We start from the raw sequence: 17,685 nt of genomic DNA on the forward strand, positions 1-17,685 counted from the left end.
CAGGATTATAATCAGAACAGCCATGATCTTATTGAATGGCGGAGCAGACTCGATGGACCAGATGGCCTACTTCTGTTCCTAGTTCTTATGGTCCTATGGTTTTAAGACACTCTGGATAGGACAGATAACCCAGGTAAAGAGTTCAGGAGTGCCCGACATTGTAAACAATACTGAATCTCACACATGCTCAGAACAACTTACCTGATCAAAAAGCATCCTGTTGACAAAAAGTGTGTTGTCAGGTTTTGCCAGCTGTCGTGCCAGAAAGGTGAAGAGACACCCGACCTGTGATGGAGTGAAGTCTGAATTCTCCACCATCACCTGCAGGAAATAATCAAAAATATAAATCACTTACAACAAAAAGAAATAGCAAATAAAAGAACCATCTGCAGAACTCTCACAATTGTAATTGAGTCTTCCCACAAAATAACATTCTCATGGTGACACATTATCTTATATAAAGGAAAAGAGAAGGGATTGTAGGGTTAAAAAGGCTAAAACAAAGCCTCTAAATATTAGGGGAGAAATGTAGCATTACAACTGTAATAGGCAACTTCGCATACAGTTAACTAATCTCAAAAATTAATTTGAGCGCAAAATATTGCCAAAGAACTTCAATCTGAATCACAATGAAACTCCAGTCATTGTTATTGTGATTTTAATCTAACTTGACAGGTGTCTTTTAAGTTCTCAGTAAAAGGTTTTGCCAGATATCTTTATGTTGAACTAAGAAAGCAAACATCAACATTTTAGTAGTAGTTTGAAAAAAATGAAAACCTATCTTTTTTCAGTACACGATAATTTCATCATGAACGTGATAGCTCAGGGTGAGAAGTTTTTCAAAAATACTCGAAAAAGCACTTTACAGCCTTCTGGTCTTAATACCGAGTTCAACAATTTCAGACCATGAATTCTCTCCTCCATTCGGATCATTTGCTTTAAAAAAAATTCCCAAACCCCTCCCCCCACAGGGCCAGTCTGTAACTTGCTCTTTTGTTTTGCTTTCAGGGAGCATTATTCTGCTATTAATACATTCTGCCTTGCGTGCCTTTATGCAACTATTAGCACCTTCTTTAGTCCTATCATGAACACTCCCTTTGTCTTGTGTCTATAATGTCCTTGTTAAATCTCTCCAAAACTCCCAGGTTCATGCACAACCTCAGCTCGAAGACATAGATGCTAGCCTATACTCCTGGCTGTTGGACTGACCTTACATACTGTTAAATGTAAAGCTTGATCTCTGATTGTTGGGTGTAAACTGCCATTCTGAGGATGCTGGGAATTATATATCATTTGTCCAGGCACCTGCATCTCGTTACTTTTAAAATCGCATCTCATTATGTGTTTTCATGCTGGCTACGTCTGTTGTCAGACAGATTTTACCTGTTGCTCGGCAGACAAAAAAGATTACACTATACCCTGAGTGCCAAAGGCAGATTGAGAGAAAAACTAGCAAAGAAAATGGATGTTGGGCTAGATAAACAGGTATTGAGTACAAAAGCTGGAAGATTCCACTGGTTAGGGCATAAATGTTCAGTTCAGATGACTGCCCTTTACGTAAGATGTGAGATTGCTTGAGAGGGCGCAGAGGAGATTTACCAAGCATGAAGGATAATGGCAAAGTTAGATTGGAGAGTGGGGTTGCCTTACAATAAAAGAGATTGATGGGAGAAGTGTACAAGATTATGAGAATTGGGTAAGGTAGAAAAAGAAAAGTTATTCCTATTACCAGAAGCACTGGGTGACACAAATTTAAGGTTTTGGCCAAGAGATGGAGGTGGTATGTGAGGAAGAACTTTTAGTTTTTTTACACAGAAAGTGGCAAGAGCTGGAAAATGTTGCTTATGAGGGCGGGTAAAGCTGATATAACAACCCGTAACTTGTTCAAAGTGGATTGTCACGCTCGACAGACCTATGCACACTGGGATTTACAAAGCCCCCATCTCACGCAACCTTCCAGAGTCCGGCTGACAAGGCAGGAGCAGGAAAGAGTACCCCCGGCTGCACAGTGGAGTAACTGAGGCACAGAAAGGGGGGATCAGTAAGGGGGGATCAGTCCATTGGGGAGAGAGCTCAATCTGGGTCGCACCGGGTCTAGTGGGGGGGGGGGGGGTTTGAACAGGCTGGATCGGTGGTGGGACCCTGGGGGGTCGTGTTTATGGGGGGTGGCTCACGCAAGCTGGGTCTGGATTTTTTAAAGTTACTCTGCAGTGAGAAGTGATTTTCTTTCCCCTCTAACTCTTTCAGAGTAACTGTCAGAGTAAAACTGTCAGAACCATCCTAAGTTAGTGATTTCAATTGCATCTGGAGGATGATTCCCAGTCCAGCGCAATTGTCCAGAGGAAGTTGGCGCTTTTGGCCAATTGGCAGGTAAACCCTTATGTAGGAACTTCCAAGAGGGATTCCCCAGTGCATCATTGGGGTACACCCTGAATGTGACGCTGCAGAACCGAGAAGTCATGAGCCAATTAATCATTTCAAAAGGAAATTGGATGGACACGTGAAGAAAATAAACCTCAAGGGTTACAGGTAAACAGCAGTGGAATGAGACAGACTGGATTGCTTAACAGAGAACTGGCGTGGACATCATGGTCTGAATAGCCTCCTCCTTTTGTGCTGTAATGACGAAGTATCCTGATGCACAGAGGACTTCTGCTGTCTTGACATGCTCACACTGTGACATCCAGAGAATTAGAGAATTGCATGCTCATAGCAAAAGCTGCTGCAAAATTTATCAACTGCAAACCAAAATGTTTCCGAGAGGATCACACCTTCAAATAAAATTTTAAGAAAACAATATTCGAGGAGGCAAAAATAATTATTGCAAAAATATGAATGTGATTATCCTTATTGCAGTAGATATCTTATTTACATGTTAGAAATTTTAGTCAGAGGCAAAAAAGACAGTTTAAAGGTTATGACTGACAGAGAGAGGGAAACTGATGTGGCAACAAGGGGATTTTTGCAGTAACTTCATTGCAGTGTAAGCCTACTTGTGTCAATAAAGATTATTATTATGAGGCAAAGGATCACCTTTCATTTTTATTTGAAGCTTTTTGTGTAAAATAATTTTGCAGCAATTCCTGTTCCAGTCCACTATTTCCAGAGCGCTGAAGTTTAAGATAATTTTATTAATAAATAACCAAACTTTGAGGAAGCGGTGCAGCAATTTTGTCAAAATCTTACCGTGAGCAAGATGTCCACAATCCTCTGCTGATGTTCTACCGCTTGTTTATCATTTCTGAAGTCTTCAAATGTCTATTTAAAACAAGAAAACTCATTTAACATTTCACCGAAATGAATCAGACACACATTAAATTTGTGAAGACTCTTGACAGAAGAAATCAGAGAAAAGTAATCTTTCCTTCATTTTGATTACTCTGCTTCAAGAGTTTATCATTACATCTTAATCTTTTTTAGCTTGGTGGATAACTGTCCGAGTGGCAGACATGCCCAGCTACCAACACTGCTCTATAATTGACAGAAAAAAACCCATAAAATTGCAAAGATAGAATCGAATGAAACCAAACCATTATTGCTTACAAATTTGGGGGGGGGGGGGAAGTTAAATGGCAACAACTTCACTCTGCTTTCGAATAAAATTGGAAAGCAGTTGATCTGCCCTAGAATAACTTGCATATTTGATTTCAAAGTGACCCACACTATGGGGCCCCTCAAGAATAGCCATTATTTCCAACAATCTGAGCCTCCTGTGTTTTTATTCCCAGGTTAAGTAATTTATTTTTAAATATTAGATGCCGAATGCATATTTGTGCTAATTTGTAAATGTGTAATATGCAGTTGCTTGTGATGCCAATCCAATTCAGATCGTTTGAAGCAAAATATCATGCCTTTAACAGAATCAAATGCAAATCGGTACGTCAACAAATAACACTTTGTTGAATTTAACAGCTTCATACTTTGCAAGTTTGGAGAATTGTTTCTTTAATAACAAATCTTAACATTTCGAAATAATCCTGAATATGCATCCAAATGTTAACATTACCAGGTTAAAAAATTATGGTTTATAACACGGTGAATAAAATAAGCCTATGGTTCAATTTGTGACATCATTCAAGTGAAAAGCTTGCTGGAGAATGAACACCATAGAACATAGAACATACAGCACAGAACAGGCCCTTCGGCCCACGATGTTGTGCCGAACCTTTGTCCTAGATTAATCATAGATTATCATTGAATTTACAGTGCAGAAGGAGGCCATTCAGCCCTTTGAGTCTGCACCGGCTCTTGGAAAGAGCACCCTACCCAAACTCAACACCTCCACCCAACACCAAGGGCAATTTGGACATTAAGGGCAATTTATCATTGGCCAATTCACCTAACCCGCACATCTTTGGACTGTGGGAGGAAACCGGAGCACCCGGAGGAAACCCACGCAGACACGGGGAGGACGTGCAGACTCCGCACAGACAGTGACCCAAGCCGGAATCGAACCTGGGACCCTGGAGCTGTGAAGCAATTGTGCTATCCACAATGCTACCGTGCTGCCCTTAAGAACAAATAAATCTACACTATATCATTTTACCGTAATCCATGTACCTATCCAATAGCTGCTTGAAGGTCCCTAATGTTTCCGACTCAACTACTTCCACAGGCAGTGCATTCCATGCCCCCACTACTCTCTGGGTAAAGAACCTACCTCTGATATCCCTCCTATATCTTCCACCTTTCTCCTTAAATTTATGTCCCCTTGTAATGGTTTGTTCCACCCGGGGAAAAAGTCTCTGACTGTCTACTCTATCTATTCCCCTGATCATCTTATAAACCTCTATCAAGTCGCCCCTCATCCTTCTCCGTTCTAATGAGAAAAGGCCTAGCACCCTCAACCTTTCCTCGTAAGACCTACTCTCCATTCCAGGCAACATCCTGGTAAATCTTCTTTGCACCTTTTCCAAAGCTTCCACATCCTTCCTAAAATGAGGCGACCAGAACTGTACACAGTACTCCAAATGTGACCTTACCAAAGTTTTGTACAGCTGCATCATCACCTCACGACTCTTAAATTCAATCCCTCTGTTAATGAACGCGAGCACACCATAGGCCTTCTTCACAACTCTATCCACTTGAGCGGCAACTTTCAAAGATGTATGAACATAGACCCCAAGATCTCTCTGCTCCTCCACATTGCCAAGACCTCTACCGTTAACCCTGTATTACGCATTCATATTTGTCCTTCCAAAATGGACAACCTCACACTTTTCAGGGTTAAACTCCATCTGCCACTTCTCAGACCAGCTCTGCATCCTATCTATGTCTCTTTGCAGCCGACAACAGCCCTCCTTACTATCCACAACTCCACCAATCTTCGTATCGTCTGCAAATTTACTGACCCACCCTTGAACTCCCTCATCCAAGTCATTAATGAAAATCACAAACAGCAGAGGACCCAGAACTGATCCCTGCGGTACGCCACTGGTAACTGGGATCCAGGCTGAATATTTGCCATCCACCATCACTCTCTGACTTCTATCGGTTAGCCAGTTCGTTATCCAACTGGCCAAATTTCCCACTATCCCATGCCTCCTTACTTTTTGCATAAGCCTACCATCGGGAACTTTATCAAATGCCTTACTAAAATCCATGTACACTACATCCACTGCTTTACCTTCATCCACATGCTTGGTCACCTCCTCAAAGAATTCAATAAGACTTGTAAGGCAAGACCTACCCCTCACAAATCCGTGCTGACTATCCCGAATCAAGCAGTGTCTTTCCAGGTACTCAGAAATCCTATCCTTCAGTACCCTTTCCATTACTTTGCCTACCACCGAAGTAAGGCTAACTGTCCTATAATTCCCAGGGTTATCCCTAGTTCCTTTTTTGAACAGGGGCACGACATTCGCCACTCTCCAATCCCCTGGTACCACCCCTGTTGACAGTGAGGACGAAAAGATCATTGCCAACGGCTCTGCAATTTCATCTCTTGCTTCCCATAGAATCCTTGGATATATCCCGTCAGGCCCGGGGGACTTGTCTATCCTCAAGTTTTTCAAAATACCCAACACATCTTCCTTCCTAACAAGTATTTCCTCGAGCTTACCAATTTGTTTCACACTGTCCTCTCCAACAATATCGCCCCTCTCATTTGTAAATACAGAAGAAAAGTACTCGTTCAAGACCTCTCCTATCTCTTCAGACTCAATACACAATATCCCGCTATTGTCCTTGATCGGACCTACCCTCGCTCTAGTCATTCTCATATTTCTCACATATGTGTAAAAGGCCTTGGGGTTTTCCTTGATCCTAACCTCCAAAGATTGTTCATGCCCTCTCTTAGCTCTCCTAATCCCTTTCTTCAGTTCCCTCCTGGCTATCTTGTATCCCTCCAATGCCCTGTCTGAACCGTGTTTCCTCAGCCTTACATAAGTCACCTTTTTCCTCTAAACAAGACATTCAACCTCTCTCGTCAACCATGGTTCCCTCACTCGACCATCTCTTCCCTGCCTGACAGGGACATACATATCAAGGACACGTAGCACCTGTTCCTTGAACAAGTTCCACATTTCACTTGTGTCCTTCCCTGCCAGCCTATGTTCCCAACTTATGCACTTCAATTCTTGTCTGACAACATTGTATTTACCCTTCCCCCAACTGTAAACCTTGCCCTGTTGCACGTACCTATCCCTCTCCATTACTAAAGTGAAAGTCGCAGAATTGTGGTCACTATCTCCAAAATGCTCCCCCACTAACAAATCTATCACTTTCCCTGGTTAATTACCCAGTACTAAATCCAATATTGCCCCTCCTCTGGTCGGACAATCTACATACTGTGTTAGAAAAGCTTCCTGGACACACTGCACAAACACCACCCCATCCAAACTATTTGATCTAAAGAGTTTCCACTCAATATTTGGGAAGTTAAAGTCACTCATGACTACTACCCTATGACTTCTGCACCTTTCCAAAATCTGTTTCCCAATCTGTTCCTCCACATCTCTGCTACTACTGGGGGGCCTATAGAAAACTCCGAACAAGGTGACTGCTCCTTTCCTATTTCTGACTTCAACCCATACTACCTCAATAGGGTGATACTCCTCGAACTGCCTTTCTGCAGCTGTTATACTATCTCTAATTAATAATGCCACCCCCACCTCTTTTACCACCCTCCCTAATCTTATTGAAACATCTATACCCAGGGACCTCCAACAACCATTTCTGCCCCTCTTCTATCCAAGTTTCCGTGATGGCCACCACATCGTAGTCCCAAGTACCGATCCATGCCTTAAGTTCACCCACCTTATTCCTGATGCTTCTTGCGTTGAAGTATACACACTTCAAACCATCTCCGTGCCTGCAAGTACTCTCCGTTGTCAGTGTTCCCTTCCCCACTGGCTCATTACACGCTTTGGCGTCCTGAATATCGGCTACCTTAGTTGCTGGACTACAAATCCGGTTCCCATTCCCCTGCCAAATTAGTTTAAACCCTCCCGAAGAGGACTAGAAAACCTCCCTCCCAGGATATTGGTGCCCCTCTGGTTCAGATGCAACCCGTCCTGCTTGTACAGGTCCCACCTTCCCCAGAATGCGCTCCAATTATCCAAATACCTGAAGCCCTCCCTCCGACACCATTCCTGCAGCCACGTGTTCAACTGCACTCTCTCCCTATTCCTAGCCTCGCTATCACGTGGCACCGGCAACAAACCAGAGATGACAACTCTGTCTGTCCTGGCTTTTAACTTCCAGCCTAACTCCCTAAACTTGTTTATTACCTCCACACCCCTTTTCCTACCTATGTCGTTGGTACCAATGTGCACCACGACTTCTGGCTGCTCACCCTCCCCCTTAAGGATCCTGAAGACACGATCCGAGACATCCCTGGCCCTGGCACCCGGGAGGCAACATACCTTCTGGGAGTCTCGCTCGCGACCACAGAATCTCCTATCTATTCCCCTAACCATTGAATCTCCTACAACTATTGCTTTTCTATTCTCCCCCCTTCCCTTCTGAGCCCCAGAGCCAGACTCAGTGCCAGAGACCTGGCCGCTAGGGCCTTCCCCCGGTAGGTCATCCCCCCCAACAGCATCCAAAACGGTATACTTGTTTTGAAGGGGAACTGCCACGAGGGATCCCTGCACTGTCTGCCTGTTTGTTTTTTTCCCCCTGACTGTAACCCAGCTATTCTTGTCCTGTGCCTTGGGCGTGGTTACCTCTCTGTAACTCTTCTCAATCACCCCCTCTGCCTCCCGGATGATCCGAAGTTCATCCAGCTTCAGCTCCAGTTCCTTAACACGGTCTTTGAGGAGCTGGAGTTGGGTGCACTTCCCGCAGGTATAGTCAGCGGGGACACCGGTGGTATCCCTCACCACCCACATCCTACAGGAGGAGCATGTAACTGGCCTAACCTCCATCCCCTCTTACCTTACAGAATATAGCTGCCGTGTGGACTAACTAGATCTCCGCCCTCCGACTCTGCTCCCAGTCAGCTACACTTTCTGTAAACTCCTGGCTCTCTTCTCACTCTTTGCGGAAATGTCAGAAACAAAATGAAAGGAGCACCTTACTCCCTCATCACCTAACTCCCTCGGTCACCAAACCCTCACTATCGCACTCAAATGCACCAAATTCAGCACTCCCTCAGTCACCAAACTCTCACTATAGCACTCAAATGCACCAAATTCAGCACTCCCTCAGTCACCAAACTCTCACTATAGCACTCAAATGCACCAAATTCAGCACTCCCTCGGTCACCAAACTCTCACTATCGCACTCAAATGCACCAAATTCAGCACTCCCTCGGTCACCAAACTCTCACTATCGCACTCAAATGCACCAAATTCAGCACTCCATCAGTCACCAAACTCTCACTATAGCACTCAAATGCACCAAATTCAGCACTCAGTGCAAACAAAGTTTGAACTGTAGGGGATCACTTTTATACTGTGAATCTAGCCTCTGAAAAACTGGCCTAATCCAATTAACAAGCTCCAGCTGCAAGTGCCTACAAGTAGAAGCCTGTTTAAAGCTGATTGAAAATTCACCTTCTTCTAAACCAAACAGCAACTTTTAAGTTAATTAACTAAATAAAAGAAAGACTAAACTTTAGATAAAAATGAAGCCTTATACTCTCTCGGTCACCAAACTCTCACTATCGCACTCAAATGCACCAAATTCAGCACTCAGTGCAAAAAAAAAAAATCATATTCATGGCCATGTTTCAGGCTATCTAAAAACTAAAGTAGCTTCACATTTCACATTGGCCTCATCTCACTTTAGGATTTTTTGAAAGTATATCAGATCATGGCAAAAACTGAGAAATCAATACAAAAAGCATTCAGGAAAGGTGGATAAGGCAAGGTTGGGCTGATATTGGCCAAACAGTGAAAATGACTCAACAAAGAATTTAGCCAAAAAAATTTGGGAGCCTTGCAATACATCTGTAGGTCATGCTGTCATACGGTTGGATACTGGAGAGCACAGCTGCAAACATCCAAATGCATAAGATGTACAGCATACTTTCTAGAGTAACCGCCATCACTGCATCTTAGAAAGTATCCAAGACAGACTGAAAATTTGTAACACTTTATCACAAGCTAAAGGACATCCCAAAGCACCTTACACCGCCAATTCGGACTGTATTCTCATCAGTGGCTGTCAATGTAGACACCAGCTGTCAGTGGATTATATGGTTGGATTCTTGACAACATTTATAAGTTCATTGATAGCTGTGATGATTTAATTTTTATAAAGAAACAATCAATCACTTTTTGCGTACCATTAAGCACATGGCATAATTTCAAGCTTGTATGTTTAATAAAGCAATGGGGCACAGAATAAGTTTAAAACATTTTCAGTCCCTTGTAACATCTTAATTCACTCCATTTCTCTAAATTAGCATTCTGTCATATTAGCATCACTACACAACAATATGTACTTAGGCATAATTACACTGGTACAATTAGCAAGATGTTTGGCATTTAGTCAACAGAGGAGCACTGACAGCAGTCAAAGTGAAACTAATCTCCAATCTGTTTAAAGGCTATACACAACTTCATGTTCCAGTCTTTGCATAAAAATTATGTACTTGGCAACTATTAAGGGAAAGGATTTCTAAACAAAAAGTAAATATAGAAAGCTAAACAATGAATTACAATGAAATTGAGACATACAAAACTATTGCTTACAAAGCACTGCAAAAAATATTCTGCCTTAAATTGACCCTGCGTACAGCACTCTCTGGGGAAGAGTTCCAAACATTCACTATCCTCAGGGGGAAAATAATTATTTTCATCTCCATCTTAAATGGGAGGCCCCTTATTTTTAAACTGTCCCTATTTCTAGTCTCTCTCAAAGGGGAAGCATCCTTTGAGCATTCACTCTGTCAAGTCCCCTAAGGATCCAGCATGTTGCAATAAGGTAATCTCTAAACTTCAACGGAAAATGGGCCCAACCGCCCAACCTTTCCCCATAAGATAACACTCCCAGCAGAGATATTAGTCAGTCAACCTTCTCTGAACTGCTTCTGATTCATTTATATCCATTCTTAAATAAGGAGACCAAAGCTGTACACAGAGCTCCAGATGGCTAGGTCAGCATTTGTTACCCATCCCTAATTGCTCTTGAGAAGGTGGCGGGAACTGTCTTCTTGAGCCCCTGCAGTCCATGTGGTGTGGACCCATTGTGCTGTTAGAGCGGGAGTTCCAGGATTTTGACCCTGCAACAATAAAGGAATGGGAATATATTTCCAAGTCAGGATGGTAAGTGACTTGGAGGGGAACTTCCAGGTGTTCCCATGTATCTGCTACCCTTGTCTTTCTCAATGGTAGTGGTCGTGGGTTTGGAAAGTGCTGCCTAAGGAGCCTTGGTGAGTTCCTCCAGTGCATCATGTAGATGGTGCACACTGCTATTACTGTGTGTCATGATGGAGGAAGTGATTGTTTGTGGAAGGGGTGCCAATCAAGCGGGTTGCTTTGTCCTGGATGGTGTTGAGCTTCTTCAGTGTTGGTGGAGCTGCACTCATCCAAGCAAGTGGACAATATTCCATCACAGTTCTGACCTGTGCCTTGTTGTGGTGGGCAAGCTTTGGGGGGTGGGGGTGGGGGGGGGGGGGGGAGAGAATCAGGAGGTAAGTCACTCGCCACGGGGTTCCTAGCTTCTGACCTACTCTTGTAGCCACAGTATTTATATGGCTAGTCCAGTTCTGTTTGTGGTCAAGGGTAACCCCCAGGATATTAATAGTGGGGGAACATAGTGATGGCTATGCCATTGAATGTCAAGGGACAATGGTTTGATTCCCTCTCACTGGAGTTGGTCATTGCCTGGAACTTGCGAATGCCACTTGCCACTTGTCAGCCCAAGCCTGAATATTGTCCAGGTCTTGCTGCATTTGCACGTTGACTTCTTCAGTATCTGAGGGGTCGCAAATGGTGCTGAGCATACATCAAACATCCCCACATCTGACCCGTGTTGGGAGGAAGGTCATTGATGAACCAGCTGAAGATGGTTGGACCTAGGACACTAACCCTGAGGCACTCCTGCAGTGATGTCCCGGGACTGAGATGACTGACCGCCGACAACCGCAACCATCTTCTTTTGTGCCAACTATGACTCAAACCAGTGGAGTGCTTTTCCCCGGATTCCCATTGACTCCAGTTTTGCTCGGATTCCTTGATGCTACACTCGATCAAATGCTGCCTTGATGTCAAGGGGTAGTCTCACCTCACCTCTGGAATTCAGCTCTTTTGTCCATGGTTGAAACAAGGCTGTAATGAAGTCAGGATCTGAGTGACCCTGGCCAGAACCTAAACTGAGCATCATTGAGAAGGTTATTTCAAAATAAGTGCAGCTTGATAGCACTGTTGCTCACCCCTTCCATCACTTTACTGATGATTGAAAGCAGACTGGCAGTGCAGTAATTGGCCGGATTGGAATGGTCCTGCTTTTTGTGTACAGGGCATACCTGGGCAGTTTTCCACATTGCCGGGTAGATATCAATTTTGTCGCTGTACTGAAATGGCCTGGCCAGGAGCGGGGCAAGTTCTGGAGCACAAGTCTTCAGTACTATTTCTAGAATATTGTCCAGGCCCATAGTCTGTGCAGTATCCAGTGCCTTCAGCCGTTTCTTGATATCACGTGAGTGAATTGAATTGGTTGAAGGCTGGCATCTGTGATGCTGGAGATCTCTGGAGGAGACGGACATGGATCATCTACTGGGTACTTCTGGCTGAACATTATTGTGAATGCTTTAGCTTTCTTCAGCTTGCTGTAACTGCATACTAATTTTTCCTGATTCATGTACCAGGATGCTCAAATCCCTCAGAACCTCAGAGTTCTGCAATCTTGCTCCATTTAAATAATATACTGCTTTTCTATTCTTCCTGTCAAAGTGACAAAGTTCACATTTTTCCACATTATTCTCTATGCCCAATTCTTGCCCACCCTTTTAACCTTTGACCCTTTACAGATTCCTGATGTCCTCCTTACAACTTACTTTCCCATCAATCTGTGCCATTAGCAAATTTAGCTAACCATACATTTGATCCCTTCATCATTACCAAGTCATTAATATAAAACACAAATAGCTGAAGCCTTGGGACTAATCTGAGGCACTCCACTCATCCTATCTTGCCAAGCCGAAAGACACATTTATCCCTCCCTCTGTTTCCTGTTATCTAACCAACTCTCTACCCGTGCTAATATGTTAACCCCTGCACACAGAGCTCTTATTTTGTGTCATGGTACCTTGTTAAATGCTTTATGAAAATTGATGTGCAGCATATCCACAGGTTCCCCTCTATCCACATTGCTTGTTATTTTTTCAAAGAACTCCAATTAATTAGTCAAACCTGATTTTCCTTTCAAAAAGCCATGTTGACTCTGCTTGATTGCATTGAGGTTTGCTAAGTGTCTCACTATAACCTACTTGATAATAAATGATGGCAATTTCCGTACCTTAGATGTTAAGCTAACTGTCCTGTAGTTTCCTGCTTTCTGTCTCCTTCCCTGAACAGAAGAGTCACATTCGCTATTTCCCAATCTAATGGGCCTTTCCACAATCTGGAGAATTTTGAAGCTTCCATTTTTTTCAACACCCTGGGGTGAAGCCCATCAGGGTCTGGGCACTTGTCAGCTTTCAGTTCTAAAAGTTTTCTCAGCACCTTTTCCCTGGTAATTGTAATTGTTTTACGTTCCTTCCTTTCATGTCCTGATTCAATTCAGCCACCATTTCCTTTTCTTCCATTATTAATTCCCCATTCTCGTGCTCTCGAGGGACCAACACTCACTTTATTTTTGCACTTTTTAGATACCTATAGAAACTCTTACCATCTGTTTTTATATTTCTAGCTAGTTTTCTCTCATTGTAATTTTTCCCTCCCTTTTAATTTTTTAGCCATTCTTTGCTGTGCTTTATATTCTGTCCAGTCTTCCAAACTGTCACTACCTTTGTGCAATTATCCACTTTTTCTTTCGATTTCATAATATTTTTAACTTCTTTAGTTAGCAATGGATGGTGTGACCTTCCCTTGGGAGTTTTCTTTTCTCACTGGAATGTACCTTTTCCGAGTATCTTTACATGTCTGACACTGTATCTTGACTGACCCTTAACCTAATTTTCCAGTTCTCTTTAACCAGCTATGCCTTCATACCCTCATAATTTTCCTTTCTTAAGTTTAAAATAATAGTCTCAGATCCACTCCTTTCTCCCTCAAAATGAATGCGAAATTCAATCATATTAGAACTGCTACCTGGAACTGCCTTCTGGATGAGGTCATTAATCAATCTTGCCTCATTGCACACATTACCTGATCGAGTATAGCCTGCTCTGGTTGGTGCTAAAAAGTTCTGCTCTAAGAAACGGTTCACAAACACAATGAACTCATCATCCAAATTGCCTTAACCAATCTGATTTAACAAATCTAAATGTAGATTAAATCACCCATGATTATCACTGAAGTTTTCTCACAAGCTCCGATTATTTCTTCCTGTATACCCCATTCTACAGTCTGGCTACTTTTAGCGAGTATAAAAACTTTTCCCACAAGTGGCTTCTAACCTTTTCTATTTCCCATCTCTACCCAAACTGATCTTGATTCCCTGAACTAAGGTCATCTCTCTCTATTGTATCAATGTCATCCTTCCTTAACAGAGCTACGTCTCACCCTTTTTCTCGCTTCCTGACACATTTGAGTCGCACAATCTCATGATCACTGCAAATAAGCTATAGCTCCAAAAAAATGACAAAGTCCATGGTGATCACCATTGAAATATTGCCGAACAACCTGTGTGCACCAATTTTCATGCCCGAAATGACACTTGTCAATTTTTGGGAAAATTCCGCTCGTTAATCAAAAAGTTAAATCTAGCCCTTACAGGAGTGAAACTAGAAAACCTTTCTACACACAAAGGGTGGGAGAAGATTGCAACGCTCTTCAACAAATGGCAACTGATTTCAGATTATTTAGCAATTTGATTAGGGTTTGATTTGCTTTATGTGCGGATCACAGAGAAACACAGAATCACAGAATTTACAGTGCAGAAGGCAGCCATTCGACCCATTGAGTCTGCACAGGCCCTTCGACGGAGCACCCTACCTAAGCCCACACCTCCACCCTATCCCTGTAACCCCACTTTAGCTTACTTTTTTTGGACAGTAAGGGCAATTTAGCATAATCAATCCACCTACCCTTGCACATCTTTGGACTGTGGGAGGAAGCCGGAGCGCCCGGAGGAAACACACGCAGACACGGGGAGAACGTGCAAACTCCACACAGACAGTGACCCAAGCCGGGAATTGAACCTGGGACCCTGGCGCTGTGAAGCCATTATGCTAACCACTACGCTACCGTGCTGCCCTGTCCATGCTGCTTCAATGTAATGCTCAAAAGCTATATTATTCATTTAGCCAGGAGGATGGGGCGATGACTCAACAAACAAACAAACTCTTTCAATTTGCACCTTCAACTCACATCGGACAACCCTTCAGGAACTGCATGCCTGACAAATCTGCCAGGAAACAAAACCAATGGCTCCTTTCCTCACACGTTGAGGGAGACACCAGTGATTGCTCTCTCTTGGGGAGCTTAGATATCTGTCTGTTTCCAGGCTGGAACGTGAACGAGAGTTTCCTCAATGCTGGAACAACACTGAGACTGCAGGTTACTCACCAAACAACAATCCTCTCACCAAACCCTGAAATCTAAAGGGAAATCAGAAGCTCATTTTTATTGAACAAGTGTTTTAACACTGATCTGAATGAGCTCCTCTGATTGGAAACCACTTTCATCAACTGAACAATACATACAATATATAGGGCGTCATTCTCCGACCCCCCGCCGGGTCGGAGAATGGCCGTTGGCCGCCGTGAATCCCGCCCCCGCCCCCGCCGAAGTCTCCGAAGGGAGAAAAGTCGGCGGGGCGTTAATGGCGCCGCTGCCGCGGAGAATGTCACGGGTCTGCGCAAGGCAGCCGATTTTCGGCCTGCCGATATTCTCCCTTCCGGATGGGCCGAAGTCCCGTCGACGTGATGACCGTTCACGTCGACGTGAATCAAACCTCCTTTTCATCGGCGTGACCCGGTGCTCCAGGCTCACGCCGACCAGCGAGGAGGTGAGTGACGGCCTGGGGGGTTGGCTCTGGGCAGGAAATGGCGTGGCCATTTCCAGACCACCCAGCGATGTTAGCCGCCGTGGTGGCAGCCGCTCATGTCTATGTTACCCAGGATGAGGAGGAGGAGGAGGAGCGTGCCAGAGAGGCGGCGCAGGCTGCCGCAGAGGGGCAGGTGGCAGCCGCCCAGGCTGGAGGGACACCTGACCGACAGGACGAGGAGGGGGAGGAGGACGTCGCGGCCCCACGGCAACAGAGGCACCCGAGGGCGCCCCGTGTGTACCGGCCCCGGCAGTCATACCAGGACCTCACGGACCGGGAATGCAGGAGGAGACTCCGGATGAGCTGGGAAACCGTGGCACACATCTGCCACCTGCTGGCACACCTGTCACCACGTGGCACTGGCGGGGGACACCCTCTCCCCGTGTCCGTCAAGGTTACGGTGGCCCTGAACTTTTATGCAACGGGGTCATTCCAGGCACCGAGTGGGGACCTGTCTGGCATATCGCAGACATCGGTGCATCGGTGCATCCGGGCAGTGACAGATGCCCTTTATGCCATGGCGCACCGCTACATCCGCTTCCCCGTGGACCGGGCCAGCCAAGATGCCCGGGCCGTGGGCTTCTCTGCCGTTGCCGGGTTCCCCATGGTCCAGGGCGCGATCGATGGGATGCACGTCGCCGTGCGGCCACCTGCAGAGAACAGGGCCGTGTTCACTAATAGGAAGGGGACCTATTCGATGAACGTACAGGTGGTCTGCGACCACCGCATGATGATCCTGCACGTCTGCGCCCGTCACCCAGGCAGTGTACACGACTCATTCGTGTTGTCGCGGTCATCCATCCCCGGCATGTACGAGGGACGCCATCCCCGGGTGAGGGGCTGGTTGCTGGGCGACAGGGGCTACCCATTGCGATCGTGGCTGATGACGCCTATACGGAGGCCACGCAATGAGGCGGAGAACCGCTACAATGATGCCCATGTAGCGACAAGGGGAGTGATCGAGAGGTGCTTCAGCGTGCTGAAGATGCGTTTCATGTGCCTGGACCTCTCTGGGGATGCCCTCCAGTATCGGTCAGATAGGGTCGGCCGCATCATTGTGGTGTGCTGCGTCCTGCACAACATAGCCCAGCAGAGGGGCGATGTGCCGCAGGCAGAGGAGGGCGGAGTGGAGGAGCAGCAGGAAGAGGCCCAGTCCTCCCCAGATGAGGGGGATGGGGGCAATGGTCAGGGCAGACGGGGTAGACACAGGCGGGTGGCTGTCCACCGTTACAGGCTGGCCCAGCGGGCACGGGACAGACTGATAGACGCCCGCTTCACTGACTAGATGGGCGTGGGAATCGGGTAGTATGGCCACAGACCGCACACCATGGCAACAGCCGACCACCCACACCCCCCACCCATCCACCCACCCCTCCCCAACCCCACCCACCCCACCCGCATGCACACTACCCCCCCCCCCCAAATGCCGATCCACCGGCGGCACAACGGGCCGGGCTCACCCAGTTGCGGGTGGACGCGTGTCTATCACAGGCCATGGAGGATGATGACAACCCGCCTCCGATGAGCTCCTGGCTCTACATCGTTGGACTATGTCTGACCCATGGCCACAGTACCACCATCCACCCGGACCATCCCTGCATGCGGCTGTGACACTGCAGTGCACGGTCCCGTCCTCTGCCCGGGGGATGTTGATGGCGGCCCAGGGGGAAGGGGGCAGACTCACCTGGGGCTGAGGTAAGACCACCCGTCACACACACACTTGCGCTCAACGTACATGACACGCCCGCGCACTTTGGACAGAGCACAAAGGCAGCTTCGGTAGGTGTAACATTGACTTTAATAACCAAAGGAGTTCATGCACGTGCCCTAGCCCCTAAAACACATCTGTGCCCTGCAACCGTGCCAACTTACTCAGTGTCTAATTGTTTGGCATACGGGCCCTTTGACTACGTCTACGTGGTTCCCCAGACGGTACAGCAGAACTGGAGGTGGACTCCTGTGATTCCTGCCCTCTGACACTGGATCCCTTTGGCGGCCGTTTCCTGGGGCGTCCTGGCCTAGATGGGCCAGGCTGCGGCCCGGGCGACTAGGATGGCGAGCTGCCAGCCTGTCCTGCCTGTT

General features: G+C 45.9%; 1 protein-coding gene across 3 annotated transcripts in view; it reads right to left on the reverse strand.

The window, feature by feature from the left end:
* vps8 (VPS8 subunit of CORVET complex) overlaps positions 1-17,685 on the reverse strand; it is a 1,010,867-nt gene that overhangs the window by 725,511 nt on the left and 267,671 nt on the right. For all 3 annotated transcript variants that reach the window (XM_072480702.1, XM_072480693.1, XM_072480711.1), the window contains exons 27-28: positions 3,187-3,258; positions 202-321 (exon numbers count right to left, since the gene is read on the reverse strand). In XM_072480702.1, the coding sequence (XP_072336803.1) occupies positions 202-321; positions 3,187-3,258 (192 nt within the window). The remainder of the gene's footprint in view (positions 1-201; positions 322-3,186; positions 3,259-17,685) is intronic.

The sequence above is a fragment of the Scyliorhinus torazame genome, chromosome 2, assembly GCF_047496885.1.
Source record: "Scyliorhinus torazame isolate Kashiwa2021f chromosome 2, sScyTor2.1, whole genome shotgun sequence".
Classification (NCBI taxonomy): Eukaryota; Metazoa; Chordata; class Chondrichthyes; order Carcharhiniformes; family Scyliorhinidae; genus Scyliorhinus; species Scyliorhinus torazame.